The 20,186-nt window shown below is 37.0% G+C and overlaps 1 protein-coding gene, 1 long non-coding RNA gene and 1 pseudogene across 3 annotated transcripts; all 3 read right to left on the bottom strand.

Moving 5' to 3' along the window:
• Window positions 1-2,899: 2,899 nt before the first annotated feature.
• On the bottom strand, window positions 2,900-7,645 carry LOC122029399. 2 transcript variants are annotated; one of them, XR_006125052.1, is made up of 3 exons: window positions 6,604-7,645; window positions 6,398-6,483; window positions 2,900-6,267 (listed from the first exon to the last, which is right to left on the bottom strand). It is a non-coding gene; the product is annotated as an uncharacterized LOC122029399 (long non-coding RNA). The 2 variants fall into 2 exon arrangements; XR_006125051.1 differs by having other exon boundaries at window positions 2,900-6,483.
• A 3,100-nt stretch (window positions 7,646-10,745) lies between these two features.
• LOC122029285 (putative multidrug resistance protein) lies at window positions 10,746-13,691 on the bottom strand. The gene is made up of 5 exons (XM_042588219.1): window positions 13,566-13,691; window positions 13,429-13,483; window positions 12,755-13,353; window positions 11,052-11,102; window positions 10,746-10,967 (listed from the first exon to the last, which is right to left on the bottom strand). Exons 1-5 carry the CDS (start codon window positions 13,689-13,691, stop codon window positions 10,746-10,748), a joined length of 1,053 nt encoding a protein of 350 aa, XP_042444153.1.
• A 2,682-nt stretch (window positions 13,692-16,373) lies between these two features.
• LOC122029284 lies at window positions 16,374-17,815 on the bottom strand (annotated as a pseudogene).
• Window positions 17,816-20,186: the final 2,371 nt, after the last annotated feature.

The following is a 20,186-nucleotide window of genomic DNA, read 5'->3' as shown; positions in this document are numbered from 1 at the left end:
TTCAAGCCTACTTCCTTTGGCTCTCGTCCCTCGGATGCATCCAAGCCCGCGGCTTGTCCCCAATGTCATCCTTCGCGTATGCCTCGAAGTCGCTTCCCTCGGCCATTGTCCTTGCTGCCTTGTCCACGGTCCCTCGGATGCTCCATCCTTCACCGGACCCAAAGCCGTCAACCTGAGTCACATGTGTATCCTGCAAACCTGCACACTCACTGTTAGAGTGTATACTAAAAGCCTAGCTTTTGGTATAAACATTTATCTAGAAATAAGAATCACATTGGTCAAATGTCTACATTTATGATAAATGTAGTTGTTCAATTAATTTATATTGTAGATAACATGGTGTGTGGTGTCACACACAGAAGATCATGTTATCGGTTTCCTTATAAATTATTAACAGTAGCTCACGACTAAGATGGAAAGGAACAAACCATTGGAAAGTCGTAGTGTAATTAGGTATTAGTTTATCTTAACTATATAATTACACTAATACACTTAGAGTGTATTGAGTAGGACCATTTGAGGTCGTTCCTTTTATACTGACTTTATGAAGGAACAAAAACCTCAGTTATTATGGAAGTGTGTGCTCTTAATCCTAATATAATAACAAGCACATATATTTGATATTTATTTCTTTAATTTATCAATGGGTGAGATTTAGTTCGATAAATCAATAAGCCTGATAAGTTGGAAAATGATATCACTTATAGTGTGTGTTGTTGATTATAGAAGGAAACTGTGTCCTAGTGATCTAGGTTGAGAATGTCCCCAAGAGGAGCTCATAAGGATTGTTATGTTAAACCCTGCAGGTGGACTTAGTCCAACATCACGATGAAGTTGAGTGGTACTACTCTTGGAGCTAGATATTAATTAAGTGAGTTGTCAGTAACTTACTTAATTAATGGACATTTTTTATCTTAAACACAGGGAGACTAACACACTCATAATAAGAAGGAGCCCAAAATGTAATTTGGGATTGGTGCGGTAGTTCAATAATAGTTTTTTAGTGGAATGAATTATTATTGATGAAATTACGTTGTGTGTTCGGGGCGAACACGGGATGCTTAATTTCATCAGGAGACCAAAACCAATTCCTCCACTCGGTCCCTATCGTAGCCTCTAGTATATAGAGATTTATACCCACCGCATACCCACCTTCTTACCCATCCAATGGAGCCGACCAAGCAAGCTTGGAACCCAAGCTAGGGTCGGCCAAGACCAAGTGGATGAGTCATGTTGGTGGCCAAAGCTTGGGTCCCAAGCTAGTGACCGACCACTAGAATATTAAAAGGATTTTTATTAAAATTATTTCTTATGGATATCATGATTTTAAAGAGAGTTTAAAATTAAAATTTCCTTTTATAACTTTCTACAAAAGATTAAGAGAAGAGATTAATCTCTTTCCTGATTTGGAGTTTAAAAGGATGGTTTTGATTTGTGGTAGAAGCTTTCCTTATTTGTAAATCATCTACATGTTTAAAAGAGAGTTTAAAATTTGAAATCTTTCCTTGTTTGTGGATTACAGGAGGATTTTGAAGTTTAAGAAAACTTTTCTTTTTAATCATGTTCATGATTTAAAAGAGAGTTTAAAATTAAATATTCTCTTTTATAAGTTTCTACAAAAGATTAAGAAAAGATTTGATATCTTTCCTTATTTGTAGATTAAAAGAGATTTTAATTTTTAGAGATAACTTTCTTTTTATCCACATGTTTAAAAGAAATATTTTAATTTATAAAATTTCCTTTTTATTAACCACCATGAAGGGAAAAATTATTTGAGAAATTTTTATAAATTTCCGGAAGCAAATTAGGAAGTTTTAATTCTTGTGTGAATTAAAATTTCCTTGATTAAAGGGATTAAGGTGGCCGGCCATTAACATGATGAAAAGAAAATTATTTTTAATTAAATAAATTTTCCTTTTCAATGGCAAAAGAATTAAGGAAGTTTTTATTTAAATTTCCTTATTTGCCAAGACCAAGGATTATAAAAGAGGGGGTAGAGGTGCCTTCATGGGTGAACAACTCTATTATTTTTCTCCCTCTTTTCTTCCTTGGGTGTGGCCGGCCCTTTCTTTCCTCTCCTCTCCTTTGTGTGGCCGAAATTTTCTCATGGTGGAGATAGCTTTGGTGGCCGGAACTAAGAAGGAGAAGAAGGAGAGAAAAGAAGCCTCTTTTCTAGCATCCCTTGGAGCATGGTGGTGGTGGCCGAACCTCTTCATCCTAGGAGAAGTTTTGATGGCCGAAACTTGCAAGGAAGAAGAAGGTGCTTGGTGGTTCTCATCTTGGAAGATTGTTGCCCACACAACGTCCGAGGTTAGAAGAGGAATACGGTAGAAGATCAAGAGGTCTTTCTAGAAGGTATAACTAGTAATTTTTCATTCCGCATCATGCTAGTTATTTATGGAAATAATACCAAATACAAGAGGCATGCGATTCTAGTATTTCGAATATGTTTTTCGATGTTGTGTTCTTTTGTTTTTTTTTCCTTGTGATTTGATTGTTCTTTTCGGTTAACCTAAAGTTATTTTAGGAAATTAAATATTAGCTTTCCATAAAAGGTTTTGTCTAGTTGGTGGTGGTTGCTCCCATATCCAAGAAGGTCATGTGCCTCGCCACGTCAGTACTGGGAACCAATTATGGAAATTAATATTTAATGGAATTAATAACTGAAGGTGATTTGGGTCGAACGTGTTAAGTTCCGCAGGAGACCCAAGTCAAAACCTAAAAGAACGAATAGATTAAGTTTTGGATCAAACGTGTTAAGTTCCGCAGGCGATCCAAAATTTAATTTAAAAGAACACATGGTAGCTAGGAAAAGGTTCAGACCTTTGTACAAAATTTTTGTACAGTGAAACCTCTAGGTTTTCCGAGTAGCAACCAACACTCACATACACATATCAAATAACGAGGGTAATCCTAACTTAAATCCTTTGCCCAAACACCAAAACACATGGTCCCACAGACCATTGGGATTGCTCCAACAGAAATTGCATCCACAATTTAGCACACAAAACTGATACATAATTGCATGTTCTTCATTCAGACTTAACATTTCTGCATTTTCTGGATTCTGCAATTCCATCTTCTTCAGATATCAGAGGCTGTTCTGTGAACTCAAAAATATGTGTTTCTTACTATGTGAAATTAGTAAGAATTGCATGTTCTTCATTCAGACTTAACATTTCTGCATTTTCTGGATTCTGCAATTCCATCTTCTTCAGATATCAGAGGCTGTTCTGTGAACTCAAAAATATGTGTTTCTTACTATGTGAAATTAGTAAGAATTCTGCACATGACTTCTGATCTTCAATACAGATTTTATAATTCAAGGAAATCTCAATTTATCTCAAGAAGAATTTAGTTTTGTCAAGACTTTCATTTAAGTGCTGCAACCTTTAGGAGATGGAATCCTGATTGCTGCAAAATCAACATGAAAAATTGGCACTAAACAGGGTTCCAACTTCAGCATTCCAGAAATCCAAATTTCAAATGAGTTTCAAATTAAATCATTAAGAGTTCATCTTTAATTTAGTTTGCTACTGATCAGGAAAAGCTTGAAGATTTGGCACGAGCAGTATTTATAGTTCCTTCATGTTCTGCAGGGTTTTTTTTTCTCTCTTCTGCTTCGTTTCTTCTCACAATTCAATATCCAGAAGTTAGCCAATTCCAAACTTAGCTCTTCTCCAACCAACTCTCCCTATCACCATCTTGCACTTCTCTGAGAATTTTCAGAATTTAATTGACAAACAGATTTTTTTTTTTCTGCATCTAGAATCCAGAATTCAACTTCACAGAGTTAATGCTTCCAAAGAAAGTTTCAGAATTAGCAATCTGAAAGTCTTTCAGCATAAGACTTGTAAGGTTAAGCCTATTCGAGAATCTCATTTAACACTAAATAAACAGGATATTAAACTCCAAACCAAGCTGACCAGACACATCAACCATAAGTGGCACAACACTTGTTTCAAACAAATCACACCAATTCTGAATTCAGATTCAACTACAGTTTAAGAATCTGCTAGACTTTTAATTTCAATTCTGCAACTCATGAAATTATATCTGATTTGCTTGAGGTGTACAATGGGCCGTAAATAAAGGCAGGATTCTGTATCAGACATTTAGATCTGCATTTGCTGGATAAACATCAAAATTTAGACAGCAAGAACTTGATGGGTTTAATTCATCACTCTTTTCCTTTTCTAATCTCCTCCAGTCCTGCAATTCAGAACAAAAATCAGACTGAAAACAGAAACAACAACTGAACTAGGCTGATTCTGAAATTTTTTTCCTTGCACCATGCACTAGGCTGATCAGTTCATTTCTGACGTGCTAGATTCTTCCATACATATTAAGTTTTACAGCAGCAACATCTGAAATCGACAGTGACATCAACACCTTGCCCTTTCCTTTCCTCTATAGCTTCTGGATTTGTAGTTCAAGTGCAATCTATTTAGAATTAACCAGGATTCAACCAAAGTAGCAAGAGATTAAACTCATGAATTCAGATTCATGATTCAATTCTGAAAATCTGCACTCACAATTTCTCAGAGTTTGCCTACTGTCCAAATTCAGCACTGCCCAGATTCAGCAATTCATTTCTGCTTCTACAATTGAAGATTTTCTGCTTCATTTCATTGTTTCTACATTTCTTCTGAATTAGCAACAGCAATTGCAGAAAACAGTCAACCCAAATGTAAGCATCACCCTAGTGCGATCTCATGGCAATTTCATCCACTAAGTGAATTAAGCAAACACCAGCAGATGATTACAGGTTGCTAGGAGGAAACCACCTACAACACAAAGCTTTCTATGATTATTACCACTGCCCTCCCTGTTTCAGAATAGCTTCAAGCTATACAGAATTATAGAAACAATACAAAAGGCAAAGGAAGGAGCATAGTAGCAAACAAGAACTACCAAAAGTTTGGATCTTCATACAAAAACTAGCACACACAAACAAGAAAACTGCAGCTCCTATTCCAGCAATCCAATTTCAGAATTCAAAATTCAAAATCAGAATTTCAGATTTAAAGCTTAAGTTTCAGCAGCTCAGAAATCAATTCCAGCAATATGAATTCAGGTTCTTTTTCCTACTGATTCATTTTCCTGAATTCATTGGCATGGTCTCACTTGTAGTTTGTTGCAGATGGAAGCTTACTTTTGCACCCCGAATGGAAAATACTAAGATTCATTTAGCAATCCAACTACTCCTGAATCTTCAGTTTCAAAAATTAGGGAATGCATAATTATCATCAAGTTTCTGCATAATTATGAGATGTGCAGTGAAGTAATGAATTCAGCTCAGTAATTTCAGAATTTAGCTTCAATCAGAAAACTGGAAATTAAATTCCAGTGTAGAATTCTAAAAATCCAGTGTATAAGAAATACTAATCCAGTAAATTAGTGCAGACTTTTGGTTCACAATTTGCTACCTTTTGATGTCTTGAAATTTTGATATTTTGGACAAACTACCAATATTCATAACATATCAATGCTCAACTAACCAGAAATCCCTCTCTGCATTTCTGAACTGACTACTTCAGTTAGACATTTCAACCACTTCTAGATTTAGCATTACAATTCCAATATTCAAATTGCATTTCTTAAATCTGTTGCTCGAGACTTCTTCACTAATTAACCACCATTTGTTATTGGAAATACAAGATCTTCACTTAAGTTCTTCAATGATTTGAAGTTTGCTGACAAAATTTTGGCACACACTTGATACACAATTAAAACAGAATTATGTTTTGTTTCTTGTTGCCCTTACTGGATTCTGCATTTAACTCCCAATTACAGTCTCTAAAACTTGTTTCTTCATTGCATTTAACTCCTGCTCCTTGAAAAATGGTTTCTTTTTGTGTAATTCAGAAAACATTACTTTCATTTCCATTTCCAGCAACAAATTCCTAACCTTCAGCTTCCTATTTCCACTTTTCAGCAGCAGATTTTTTTAGAAATATGTTGCTTCAATTTGTAGAAGACATAGAAATACAAGAATACCATTTGTGTCTGAATTAGCAAAGCTTCACTTAAATTTCTCACTTGTTTAATTGTTGTCCCTAATATTTGATACACTTTTGGCACAAAATCTTGTATTTCCAAACAAATTTCTACATATTTCTGCATCTGTTTGTATAATTATTCTGCAGGTTCTCTTCTTTTTATCTGTCTCTGTTCCGTTGCTTTCCTGCTTCCTGCTTCCAATGATATCTGATTTCTGCTTCCAATGGTTGCACAACTTCCACCTCTTTTTACTGATTCCTTCCACTACAATGAAATTGGACAATTCAAAAAATCAGCACCATTAAATTAACATGCATCCATGATTCACTGCCACACTTTTGTTTTTCCTACACTTCCAAACTCTTATCACGAATTCTCAGCAAGTCAAGTCTACCTTTGATTCACAACAGATGCTAATCAAAACCAAACTCAGCAATAGCAATATCAGAAATCAGATCTGTTATGTTGTTGTCACTGCTCCTGAAAATAAATGAACCAGTAGTGTGAGCTCGATATAAAATTGGTATACACACTGAATTCACTGTTTCATCTTTCAGTAATTGGAACCAAAATTTGTAGAAGTCATTTATGCAAGAATACCATTTGCTACTCCACTATTGCCACACTAGCAGAATTTGTTTCCCTTTTATTTCTGCACTTCTTTAACTTTCCATTCTGAAAAGCATGAATAATCTGATTGAAGCATAATGCACCCATATAGTATAAGTGGAAATTCATGCAGCCTCCTAACAATTAGCTAACCAAGTCTCCGCAACTGTTGAAATCAGCACATCAATTTTGATACAATAGCTTGAATTCTCTTTCAAGATTAAGGTTCATGTATTACTCAACACCAAGCTTCAATCCAATCTATTGGTTATTGATTGAAACTCCAGTAAATCCAAAATTGTAGCAATAGAATCTTCAAACTATAACAAGCCCAAAAATAGACTATGCTTTAAAAATAGAATTTAGTACTCCTTAAACCCTCCAAAGCCTTTATGATCTTTGATTTCATGCAAATCCTCCCCCACACTTAATTCTTTGCTCATCTAGTCAAGCTAACTCATCAAGCAATTAATCCAAAACTCTCAACGAAATAAAAGAAATATGACAAGCAAAGAGAATTAAGAATTAGAATGCTAGATGAGAATGTTACAAGAAGATTGTGGGAAAAGGAATTAGAAATTATGATAGAACAAGAATGACAAATATCCTTTATTTCCATGCATACATATGCAATTGTGACTTTGAAAAGAAACTAAGCAAGTTCTAGAGTTCAATTACTATGAGTACATGCCATACAAAGAAAATAATAGAGTTTAGGCTTTAAGTGGTCCTCTCTAGGTATTGTAATGCAATCAAGCTTGATTAATCAAAAAGGAATCCACCACCATTTAAACCAATATCATGTAAGTAAAGCATCCAATCATGTCACATGACCTAAAATTGATGATCAAATTTAAGAGACTTTTACCATCTTAAAAGTATTACTAAAACAATTCTATGGAGAATTTATTAAAAATGAAAATGCTATGATACCAAACTAAATGTAAAGTATGGAAGCAAATGTGGAAATAAAATGCAAAATGTAAAAACAAAGTGTAAATGCAAAGTATAGAACCAAAGAAACGTATAACGAATTTATTAACCAAGCATGAATTAAAATGCAAAAGAAAACAAAATTAGAACCAACTCCCCTTTAATTCCCGGTGGTTGAAGAAGATCTAACAATACAAGTCACCCCGGAAGTGGAGTAATCATGGTTCTACTCAAATTCTTCTTATTACTCATTTTTCCTTTCAAAATTCTTTCTGGAGGTCTAAGTCGGTTCAGTTTAAGCACCCACTCCGGAAGCTTATGTTCTCCTACAACATCAATCAAAGAAAACACCTCCCACAAGCATGTGGGATTAAAAGAAAATAGGAGAATATTAGTGTGGGTAGAATATAAGAAATGCATCACATCTAATAAAATCAATAAATAGTACCTCTATGAAATTTTCTGATGTATCACAAACAATACTTACCTTATCGTGTTGAAAGGTACCTGGAGTGGTGATTATTACCTCCTTTTCATCAAGAAATGACTCAAGCTCTTGTTCTGATGAACGTACAACTTCATGTAGTGATTCTTGGGTGCTTGGCTCCATAGCACAAGTCCCTACACTTACATCCTCTATCCTTGGTGATTCTTAAGGTAATGCTTCCAGTAAGCATTCCCCTACACTTAAATCTTCAAAAACAATACTTGCATCATTCACAACATCTAGAGCAACATTGTTAGTAGAATCAAAAATTTGAACAACTACATCATCATCACAAATAATTCTAGAAAAATCTTGAAAAGAAATGGAAGTAGGGTCAGACCTGACAAGATCTCCATAATCCACCTCTTCACTGGCGTTTTGTATTTGTAACTGATTGATGGATGATGCAATCTGATCTGACTCTGAATATTCTGTATCCTTGCAAATTGTTGCTCTTGATGTTCACTCATTTGTTGCATAATTTCATTGAATCTCCATATTGATTCTTCAATTTGTTCTTGTGCATCCTCATACTGATATTCAGGCGCATAAATCCCAGTCTGAGGCTGATAATAATGACTCTGACTCCAATATTCAAAATGCTAAATAATATGAATCCATGGTAAAAAAGAATTTCCTGTTCTTACACTGAAAACTAGCAAATAAATTCAGAAGACTCAGGAACAAATAAAATCAACACATGGATATATAATCATGAAAGCAATCAAACAACAATCCTAAAATTACCAAACATTGCATATTAACGTTTTCCCCGGCAACGACACCAAAATTTGATAACGATGTTTGTCACACTCGTAAATCAAATTAACAATGAATATTCACTGAACCCCTTAATTTTGCAATAATGTTGTAGTAACGAGCCCAGGATCGAACCTCGAGGAACCAACGGTAGGATGTAATCTAGGATTGTATTTTATTCCTATTTTTGGAATTTCTAATGTAAAGATGGAGGTTTAAACTTGAATCTAAATCTAACAAAAGTGAAGCACAGCAATAAAGAAATTAATCTAATGCATAAATGAAATCTACTTGTGTGCCAACAATCAAACCCAAACGCATTGTCACTCTACGTTGTGATTAAATTATTAACACACACTTAACCTAAGATTGAAATAGCAAATATCAAATTAAATCTGATCTTAATCAAGATGTAAACCCTAACTTAGAACTTAAACACTAAACACTTAACCAAACATCAAATTAAACAAAAATTAAACTTAAACAAGGAAATGAAATGCTAGATTACTTGCTAAAACATAACAAACATTAAAATGAATCTGTTCTAAGCTGTAAAAAACAGTAACAAAATGAAATAAACCCTAACCGATCCAACTCACAACCAATCCATACAAACTTCACATTCTTGCTGTCACACAAGAATGTCAAAGTCAAGAACACCCAACTCTGGACCTCAGTGAAGCATCTCAGCTGCGTCTCAGTTCAAGGAGTGCTCAACAGTGCCTACGGACCACCCCCGACACGCTGGAAACAACCCTAAACCCAATAATGGCCGAAAATCTGGATTTCTGCAACCTCCAAACTCTGAATCTGGAATGACGCTGTGGATGGTGGTGTGATGTCGGATGGAGCTCTGGAACACCGGAAGACCACCTCCAAATGTTTCTGATGGGAATCGGAGTCACCGATTGGAAGACCACCTCCAAATCGGCGCTGGAATAGAGAAGGCCGGGAGAGAAATTCCGCCAGAGGAACCACCCAACGACGGGTCCAGATGATCAGAATGAAGCTGCCGAGATGCTCACCACCGAGGTCGAAACTTGAAAGAGTTGATCAGAGAAGGAAAGGGGCCGAAATCCGGAAGAAGCCGTGCACCGGGACGAAGCTGCGTGTTGTGGAGGATCGACGAAGCCGGGAAGCTACTGTAGCTTCTGTTTTGCATCTGTTTCAATCTGAACGGACGGCTGTGATTGATTCGGAGCTTGATCAACGGTGAAAAGTCGCCTAAAATCCGATCTGGAGTTACTGATCTTGATCTAGGGTCTGGATCTACTCTCCCTTAGGTCGGATCGACCAAATCTTAACTGGATGGTCCAGATCTGTCCAATCTTCGATGAACGCTCCAGAATGTTTCTGGCTGGATCAACGGATGGATGAACTCAGATCTGAATCAAAACTTCCGGATCTTCATCAATGGCTCAGATCTGCTCCTCATTAGGTCGGATGGACCAAATTCTCAACGGATGGCTCAGATCTCTCCAATCTTCAACGAACGATCCAAATCGACTCAAAGCTTGATCTTCTTGTTTAAACTCCGATTCGAGCCCAATTTTGGTTCGAATAGATGCATAAAATGCATAAAATAATACAAAAAATAAGATAATTTGTAATTAAGTCCAAAAATAAAGACAATGCATAAAATGTGATGTAATCAGTATTTAAACATATGAAATCAACATCAAATCATGCATATATGAATCAAAATAATACAGTAAAATCATAGTTATCACTGGCCCTTTGTTACATTTTTTTTTTTTGTTTTTATTAACTGTCCAGGGCTTGAATCCATGGAGTATGCTGAATCCTACGACTGTGCTAAATTATTCGCACCTGTAACACCATGTATAGAGACTAATGTCACATAGGCATCCATGGGCAACTAAAACATCATGATAAGCAGATGTAAAGCCACATTATAGATTAATTGTTTTGATTAAAAGAAATTTTATCACCTTCAAGCTTCAGCAGTGATTCTTCCAGTAATACTGTGATATAAGTCAGTAAAGCTCTCAATTATATCAGGAAGGGTAGCTTCAAATTTTGTATGATATGCAGAAGCATTCTTAATTGGAGCGCTGCTGTTATGGAGAATATCAGACACCAACATAAGCCTTGCAACTTTTGTTGGTACAGGTGTTTCTTTTAAAGTCACTGATTCTGTGAGAACTTCAACTACCTGTGCTTATATACAATATATGTTAATAATTTGGTGCTTCTGATTGCTTATTAAGACGTGTATTAGAGAGGATATATATGTTACCTCAGCAGCAACATCAGCATCAGCATCAGCATCAGCATCAGGATATGTTACCTCTCCAGCAGCATCAGCATCAACATTAGAGAGGATATGTTACAGTTTTCACATATCTAAACAATCTTTTCCAGATAATTACTATCCACTTACAAAAGATATTCCACTAATATTGCTTAATATTCACTATCAACATTAACAACAATTTCATATTGTACTACTTTATTTGAAAATGATATTTATAACAATTGGTTTACAAAGGTTGAATAAATGATAGAAGAGGGGCTTTTCTTTATCTAGTTGAAGATATTAAAAGCCTTAGAAGTTGGAACAAAATAACACTCTCCCTAATAATCTATTAGTAATTTTGTTTAGGCTACCTACCCCCAAAGCATAAAACTGAAGGATAGAGCCTAATCTATACACTCTATACCAAGTATAGTCTGACCCCAAAACATATAGCAACTTAACTTAGGGTATATTTCTTTACATTATTTTACACTGGCCGACTTCAGCATCATTTTTTTGATTAGGATAGCACTTACCTCTGAAGTTGAAACTATTGGGTATATTTCTTTACATTTCCAAATGATTCCATATGCCAAATAGAAAGTTGTAAGATCTCAGAATGTTTCAATAATAGTATCAAGCCAGAATGATACATTAAAGTATTGACTAGTCTGGTGTACCCTCAGATACTTCAGTGTTACCAACAGTATTGCTTGACACAGAGGAAGTGGAGGATAAGAGGAAGGAAAAGATTAAGCTGAGAGCAGATGGAAAAGAAGAAGAGGGGCAGCAAAGGCACTTGGTAGGATAAGAATCATTTATTTATCAAATTAATAATACTGGATTATATTAATTAATTTTCATGTTACAGCTATTCTTAAATTATTTATATTCACTAAAAATATTTATTAATAAAATTAATAAATAAAATAATGATCATTAATAAAATCATATATACTAACATAGGCTTACTAAGATTATTAAAAGTCCTGAATAAAATAAGATTATTGATTATATTAATGTTATAGGGTTTAGTTGGATTCTCAACTACATCAAAATCAATTTTATCTAAAGGAAGTAGGGGTTGCAATCCCTGCTGATCCAAGTAAGGATTTTTATCTTCTCACTTGATGAATAGTAACTCAGAGAGAGAGAGAGAGAGAGAGAGAGAGAGAGTGGCAACTAAAACAATTTCATAAATCATCAGAAATCAAATTGGACATGATTGATAAAAAAAACAGAGCGGTTTTTAATGTATCTAAAGAACTTTGATTGCATCTATAAGATTATCTTTATACTCCAAGCATTCCCCTCAGCCTTTCCATGTATAAATTCCGCCTTTGTTCCCATCATTAACTTTTGGCAATAACTTTTTTTTATGGATCTAGAGAGCATATATAAAACCCAAAAGGTCACGTACCTTATTACATTTACAATCCCAAATTATCATCACCCTTGCATACATATTGTCCTTAGATTTGTGAAGAGTGGCAGTATGTGGTAGGGTGGTGACCACATATCACCTCGGCCACCTTGGCCGCTAGGCGGTTAATCTTTTTTAGTATTTTTTATATATAATATTATAAAGAGTCATAATTCTTCATGAGGTTTATGCATAAATAAGTTTCACACAATACAATACAATTTATATAAGATAGAAACAAATACAATTTTTCATGAATTGAGTTGCTGATAGCGAATACGGTGCCGCCCTTGCCGCCGTTATACATGATGATGTGGCTGCCGAACCAAACCAAGAAGGCCATAATGGCAAAGATGATGCCATTGCTGCCGACGGCCAGTCCCTTCGTGAGGCCCTGGTGGAGACCGAGCTTGACGGAGTCATCAAGCGTGGCAGAAAACTTGGCTATGGTGCGCTCCTCCTCCACAAAAGAGTAAACGGTGTTGATGGAGGAAACACACTGCTCCACGACTGTGTCAGCCTTCTGGTACTCCCTCCGCACCTTCCGAGCAAGCTCCATGAGGATGTGGCCGTACAGGATGCCGGGGATGACGAGCAGCACCGCTGTAGGCGATCCCACCAGCGCCAGCCGCCACATCATGGAAAATCCTCCCGCGTAGCATCCGACCAAAGTGGCGCGGTTCATTATGAAGTTGGGCACCTTCTTGCTTAGGCAGTCTTCTATGACGAGGCTGTCACTGGTGATGCTGGTAATGACTTCACTGCTGGTGCCAGCGTTCAGGTCGAAATATTCAACATCCTGCCGGAGAACCGCCGTAAGATACTGCGCTTGCATCCGCGACGCCTGCCGCTCCCCTGTTCTCGACCAACAGTAACCCTCTGCCCAATGATCCAATCAATTAAAATCAACAATAAATAAAATAAAATAAATTATATCAAATCAATAAAGCTTACCCATGAACGATGCTAAGAAGCTACCGCCTGCCAGATACACCAAGTAGATTACGTTCTGGATAGAAAGCAGCTTAGAACCAAAGAGCAATGAAAAACTACTATCAGACATGAATAGGAATAATTTGTACCTAGTTAACCGCTTCGATGGAACCCTGACCTATGTCGTTGAAGATGACACGGGTGAACATGAAAAAGGCTGGTATTGCTAACCCATCGCCAACAGCGCCGACGAATCCCAGAATCATCAACAGCGTGTCAACCATGTCCCCATGACTGAATATGGACTGAAAGGAAAGAAAAGAAGTGAAGACTAGAGAGCTCATTTTGACCGGCGTAGAACAACAGGTACTCTGAAACTGACAAGAACAAAAGCGGTACTGAGAAACTCACGGAGAAAAAGATAATGGACAATGAATACTAAAAACTTATCAGAAAAACTCACGGAGATGTCGCAGCAGCTCGCGAGGAAGGCTATAGATCGAGAGATGGTCGCCTTGGGAAGCAGAGAACTCTCTCAACCGAAGGAAAGAAGAAGATCGAGAGACAGTCGCCTTGGGAAGCAGAGAACTCTCTCAACCGAAGGGAAGAAGATGATCGAGAGACAGTCGACCGCCTTGGGGAAGCAGCTCGGAGAACTCTCTCGAGAAAAGAAGATCGATGGTTGTGCTTGGGAAGCAACGAGGAGGCGGAAGAGAAATGGAGGACGCGGTGAAATATAAAAATGGAAGTCACAACATATTCATGTGACGAGCTCGAGCTCAGAACAGAAAATCAGGTGCAAGTGGGGGTGGGAATCGGCCGGTTTGGTCCGGTTTTACCCTACTATGGTTTTATTTTTTCGGTTTCGGTTTTAAAGATTTTTGATCCAAAACCAAACCATTTTATTATGGTTCGGTCCAGTTTTTATTGTAATACGGTCTGATTTATACGGTCGGTTATATACGGTTTATACAATGAATTAAATTGATTTTGTGCTACTACAAATATTAGTTTAGAGGCAAAGAAATAGTATCAATTTATTAAAATAATTATGAATTTAAAGTAATACTAAAATTTTGTTATCCGGTAACAATAAATAAATATAAATATATAATTTGATTATGCTATTATATTATAAATGATTAGAAACTAATCCACTTGTATGATCCAATATCCATAAAAATAATATTTTAAGAATAATACGGTCGGTTCGGTTTTTTTGATTTTTTGGGAGTCAAAACCGTAAACCGAACCGTATAACCGAAATTTAGAAAACATAAACCGAAACCGGCCGAAACACCGAAAAAACCGAACAAAAAAAAAAGAAAATTTTCGGTTCGGTCGATTTTTCCGGTTTGAACCGAATTATGCCCACCCCTAGGTGCAAGGGGCAACAACGCGAGGGTGCGTTAAGAATATTTTAAGTGGAGGGGGTAAAGAGTTAGAGAATAAGGTGATTTGTATAAATGGGAAATAAATTATATTTCAAAAATATAACTAAATGCATATTTTTAAAAAAAAAAACATTAGTATTTAAGAAGGCTACATATGTTTTTTAAAATATTTTTTCTATTTAAAATACATATAAAAAATTATCGAGTATAAAATTAAATCATGCCTATGATCTCCTAGGTGATTGTTGTCTTTGCTGCATGAAATCTAGCCGCACAATTAACAACTATTTTTTAATAAATCAATTAATTTTTAATAAAAAGTTTTACTTGTTTTTTTCAAAAAAAAATCGAGTAATTTGATTACTCTTCAACTTAACATAATTAGACGAGCTTCAAATTTTAGATAATTTATCTACATTTCTGAATACTTAAAAAAGAAAAATTTTATATTTTTTAAAAGGATGTGCTTATTTTCGATTATACCCCTCCCTTTTTAACTTTAAATTAAAGGAAAAAATAGAATTCTTTATTTAAACTTAACTGAATAAATAAAAAAAACATAATTATTTATCAAATAATTTTATACAAAAGTTGATGATCCGAAAAAAAAACTTTTTTAAAATTTATGTCAATAAACTCAGGATCATCTCTTAAAATTATCCATAGTTTTTAATTTAATTTTTAATAAAAATATAAATACAAAATAAGATAAATAAAATTATAAAAATAAAGGAATGCTAATAAAAATAAAAAATAGTATTATTATTATTTTTAAAATAATAATAGTTAGAATAAAATAAAAATTAAATAACTGCAAATAAAATAGTCTAAATAAAATAGTTTAAATAAACTTCTAATTCAAATAAAATAGTTTAAATAAACTTACTCAAATCCTAATCTAATTATCCCATTAAAATATATATTAATGTCATTAATATAAGTAATAATATTATTAATGTGATTTAATTTAATTTTAAAAAATAATTAAATATCAAATTAATTTAGTTTGCATTAATCAAATTAATCATCCTATCATATACTAAATTAAAATTAAATTTTTTTTTATAGGATCATACTATACTATTCAAAGATCTAATTGACTTATCTGATTCTGTCCCCAAATTAATCCTGCATAGGATTAACAAATACTTATTGATAAAATTCACCCATTAAATCCAATCGATAAGACTAGCTCTTCAAACTCAATTGATTCGCCCAACCCGTCCAGTCTAGCTGCCCTTCTAACACACGGGCTCACCCAATTCATCTGACCTGATCAATCAAGCACAAAGTTAGTTGAGCGATTTAGGCAAACCAGACAACCATTCTTGGTAAGCAAAGAATGAATACAAATTCTAGCAAACTCGAAATTTCAAAAACATAATTGCGACTAAATAGAGGAATATTATTCTATACAAGACTCATAAGAATAATGTTCCAAACGTGCTAACTGACCATAGAATACTTCAGCTTGATCGAAGAAATAGGTTTATACTTGGACAAGATCGGCAAATCCTCTGCAATCACAACAAGAATATTTACAGAGAAGCCACTTGAAAAGGTTCAAAGACATTATAATTTAGCATGATTGAGCACAATAAGGTCAATTGGAGAATTCTTATGCAGCCTCTTGATGTCTGTCCCGTCGAGCAGAATCTTGCCGGCGAGCAGGTCGTAGAACCGCTCCAGCAGCGCAATCACCGTCGACTTTCCTGACCTGCTACCTCCCACTAATGCCACACTCCGCCCTGCTGGCACATTGAGGTTGAAGTCCGAAATATGTAGTTGTCCTGGAAGGGTATGCGAACTCCACGTTTCTGAACTCCATGCCCCCGGACAAGTTCTCTAGAGCTTCTCCATTCGAGCTGCCAGAGTCTATCTTTGGCACTCGCCGGATCACCTCCAAGATGCGTTCACCGGCGGAGATCGCCTCAGAGATACTTCAAATTGAAGAGCCCCGATCCGAGTGCCCTGTCCCAATAAACTTAAACTTTGTTAGAGGAGAGGAGAGAAGGGAAGAAGAAGAAAATTGGGAATTTACAAGCCGTCGAAGATGATTGAGTTGCTGACGGCGAAGACGGTGCCACCCTTGCCGCCGTTATACATGCGGCTGCCGAACCAAACAAAGAAGGCCATAATGGCAAAGATGATGCCATTGCTGCCGACGGCCAATCCCTTTGCGAAGCCCTAGCGGAGACCGAGCTTGACGGAATCATCAAGCGTGGCAGAAAACTTGGCTATGGTGCACTCCTCCTCCACAAAAGAGTAAACGGTGCGGATGGAGGAAACACACTGCTCCACCACCGTGCCAGCCTTCTGGTACTCCCTCCGCATCTTCTGAGCGAGCTCAATTAGGATGCGACCATGCATGATGCTGGGGATGACGAGTAGCATCGCTGTAGGCGATCCCACCAGCGCCAGCCGCCACATCATGGAAAACCCTCCTGCGTAGCATCCGACGAAGGTGGCGTAGTTCATTATGAAGTTGGGCACCTTCTCGCTTAGGCGGTCTTGTATGACGAGGCTGTTGCTAGTGATGCTGGTAATGACTTCACTGCTGGTGCCGACGTTGAGGTCAAATATTCAACATCCTGATGGAGAACCGCTGTAATCTACCGTGCTTGCATCCGCGACGCCTGCCGCTCCCCTGTTCTCGACCAACAGTAGCCCTCTGCCCAATGATCCAATCAATTAAAATCAACAATAAATTAAATAGAATAATCAATTCTCTCAAATCAATAAACCTTACCCATGAACGATGCTAAGAAGCTACAGCCGGCCAGATACACTAAGTAGATTACGTTCTGGACAGAAAGCAGCTTAGAACCGAACAGAGCAATGAAAAACTACTACCATACATGAATAGGAATAATTTGTACCTCATTAACCACTTCAATGGAACCTTGACCCATGTCGTTGAAGATGACACAGGGGAACATGAAAAAGGTTGGTATCGCTAACCCATCGCCGACGGTGCCGACGAAGCCCAGAATCATCAACAGTGTGTCAACCATGTCCCCATGGCTGAATATGAATTGAAGGGAAGGAAAAGAAGTGAAGACTGGAGAGCTCATTTTGACCGGCGTAGAATATCAGGTACTTTGAAATTGACGGAGAACAAAAGCGGTACTAAAAAACTTAGGAGCAAGAAACTTATCAAGAAGAAGAAGATCAATGGACAATGGGTACTTGAAATTTGGCAGAGAAACTCACAGAGAAGGTACAGAGAAGAAGAAGATCGATGGGAGATGTCGCCTTGGAAGCAGCACACGAGGAGGGCTCTCTCAACCGGAGAGAAGAAGAAGATGGAGAGACGGTAGCCTTGGGAAGCATCTCGCTAGGAGAACTCTCTCAACCGAAGAGAATAAATAAGATCGATGGTCACTTGGGATGTAAAATATGGTGCCCAAAATAATAATTAAATAATAAGGTTATTTGGAAAATAATCTTATTAGAATTTTTCTGAAATTTAGGAAATTTTCTGGGATTTAAATGGATACTGTGTGACATGTTTACGGGGATCCATTATTGGGCTGTAAGGAAGCCTATTTAGAATAATCATTAAGTTGGGAGTTGATTTGGACTCAACTTAAGTGTCAATAGAAATAGACCTAAGAACATAATCCCCTAACCCGATTTCTTTACTCTCATCCCCGATTCTTGTCGCCGAACCCATCCCTCTCCCGTCGCACCGCTCCTTCGTCGCCGCTCGACGCTATGCCACCCGTCGGCGGTTAAGCCCATAGCATCGGTCGACCCCGCAACTTCAGGGTCGGCCAGTCATGCCCTAGCTCCGGATCGCCAGAGCTCTCATTTCCTCCCGAGCCTTTTTCTTACGATTCTCCCTCGGTAGTTAGAAATTGATTATGTGGAAGAATTATGCATGCTCGATTCATGATGTTTAGTTGTTGATGGAATTAAATTGGACTGGATAAGTTGGATTGTTAGTCCATGCCTTTCTTTAATTAAATTGAAGTATGTGAAGGAAGAGTTTGAATCAGTTTAGGTTGGTTGATAGTTGACACATTGACTATAGATCCTTAGTTTTGTCGCGTATCTTGTATTTGTAGGATTCGAGTTGGATGTGATCTTCTGGATTTGTTGAAGACGGTTGACACGATCTACAGTTAAAGGCGAGTACTTCTTGCTTTATCTCTTTAGTACATTGCTCTTAGTGCATGAGCTATACCTTCGGATAGTTCCTGTATTTATCTTGACTCCACTCATATTTTTCCCACGTTTGATACTTCCACTCTATCTTTGTGCTACTCATATCGGTATCTATACAGTCTCTCGTTGTTATCTCTGATATTTAGTAGATACCAGACACCAGATACTAGATACTAGACATTGGATATATATAGATACCAGATACCATGTTTACATGTTTGGCTATTATTTATTTATGCTTCGTATTGAGCATGCAACTTCATGTAGCATACCTGGTTTCTGTTATATATATATGATGATTGTTGCATTATTCACATCTTGTCATTGCATGCATTGCCGGCGACGATGGCTCCCTTGTGGTTAAGACGGTCGTTGGCTAGGGCCGCACGCTCAACCACTCATGGGTAGTGGTAGTTGGAGCGGCCGCTTGTCCTGTCGTGCCCCCCACTCGAACACTCATGGGTAGTAATAGCAGGAGTCGCGGGCAGCAGGGACCCCCGTCGCAGATGCAGCTATTCAGCTACTATACAACTGCCCCCTCGGTCACTCGAGAGTAGTGGTAGCTGGAGTGGTGTACAATCTGTCATTGTTTCGGCCTCTCGACCATACATGGGTGGTGGTGCAGAGAGGTGGACGGGATGATCATCCGTGCATACGCTGCTATTATTATACTTGTTGTTACTGTTGTTTATTTATGCTGCTGCTTGTTAGCTTATGCTGTTGTTGTTTATGTATACTGATATGCTTACGTAGGTTGAGATATATACCTGAGATATGTGTTTAGACACTGGCTTACTTACAGTTGGCATGTATATACCTCACATGATACCATGTAGTTATGAGCTATACTGTAGCAGGACTTTGCTACTCCTGACCTTCTATACTAGCCTAGGATATGGTTTCAGGTATGGACATTTACTATGATATCACTTTAGTATCTGTTATATTCCCTACGAGATTGTATACCTTTGTATCTCTAGTTCTTTACTATACTCATGCACTATCTGTCTATTACCCGCTGAGTCTTTATACACACCATCCCGTAAATTGGTAATTTTGTCAGGTAGCAGGTAAAGGATTTATGAAGTCGCCTGGAGATCCTGTCCGCCAACCTCACATCACATTCGAGGATGATCTTATGATTTTGGTATTCCTTATGCTATTTGTAGTTTGGTTTGTACTTATTCTTGTATTTGTATATTCTGTTATTTGGAG

Source organism: Zingiber officinale, chromosome 10B (genome assembly GCF_018446385.1).
Source record: "Zingiber officinale cultivar Zhangliang chromosome 10B, Zo_v1.1, whole genome shotgun sequence".
NCBI lineage: Eukaryota > Viridiplantae > Streptophyta > Magnoliopsida > Zingiberales > Zingiberaceae > Zingiber > Zingiber officinale.
Note: the sequence above shows the minus strand (reverse complement) of the source record. Positions and strands in the feature narration are given on the sequence as shown.

Bases quoted from the DNA above. Each gene is read 5' to 3' on its own strand.
- LOC122029285 (XM_042588219.1), bottom strand. From the start codon at position 13,691: ATGGTTGACACGCTGTTGATGATTCTGGGATTCGTCGGCGCTGTTGGC. The intron at 13,354-13,428 runs GTAAGCTTTATT...ATCATTGGGCAG, and splicing joins CTTCTTAGCATCGTTCATGG to AGGGTTACTGTTGGTCGAGA. The intron at 10,968-11,051 runs GTAACATATATA...ATATAAGCACAG, and splicing joins ATGCTGATGTTGCTGCTGAG to GTAGTTGAAGTTCTCACAGA.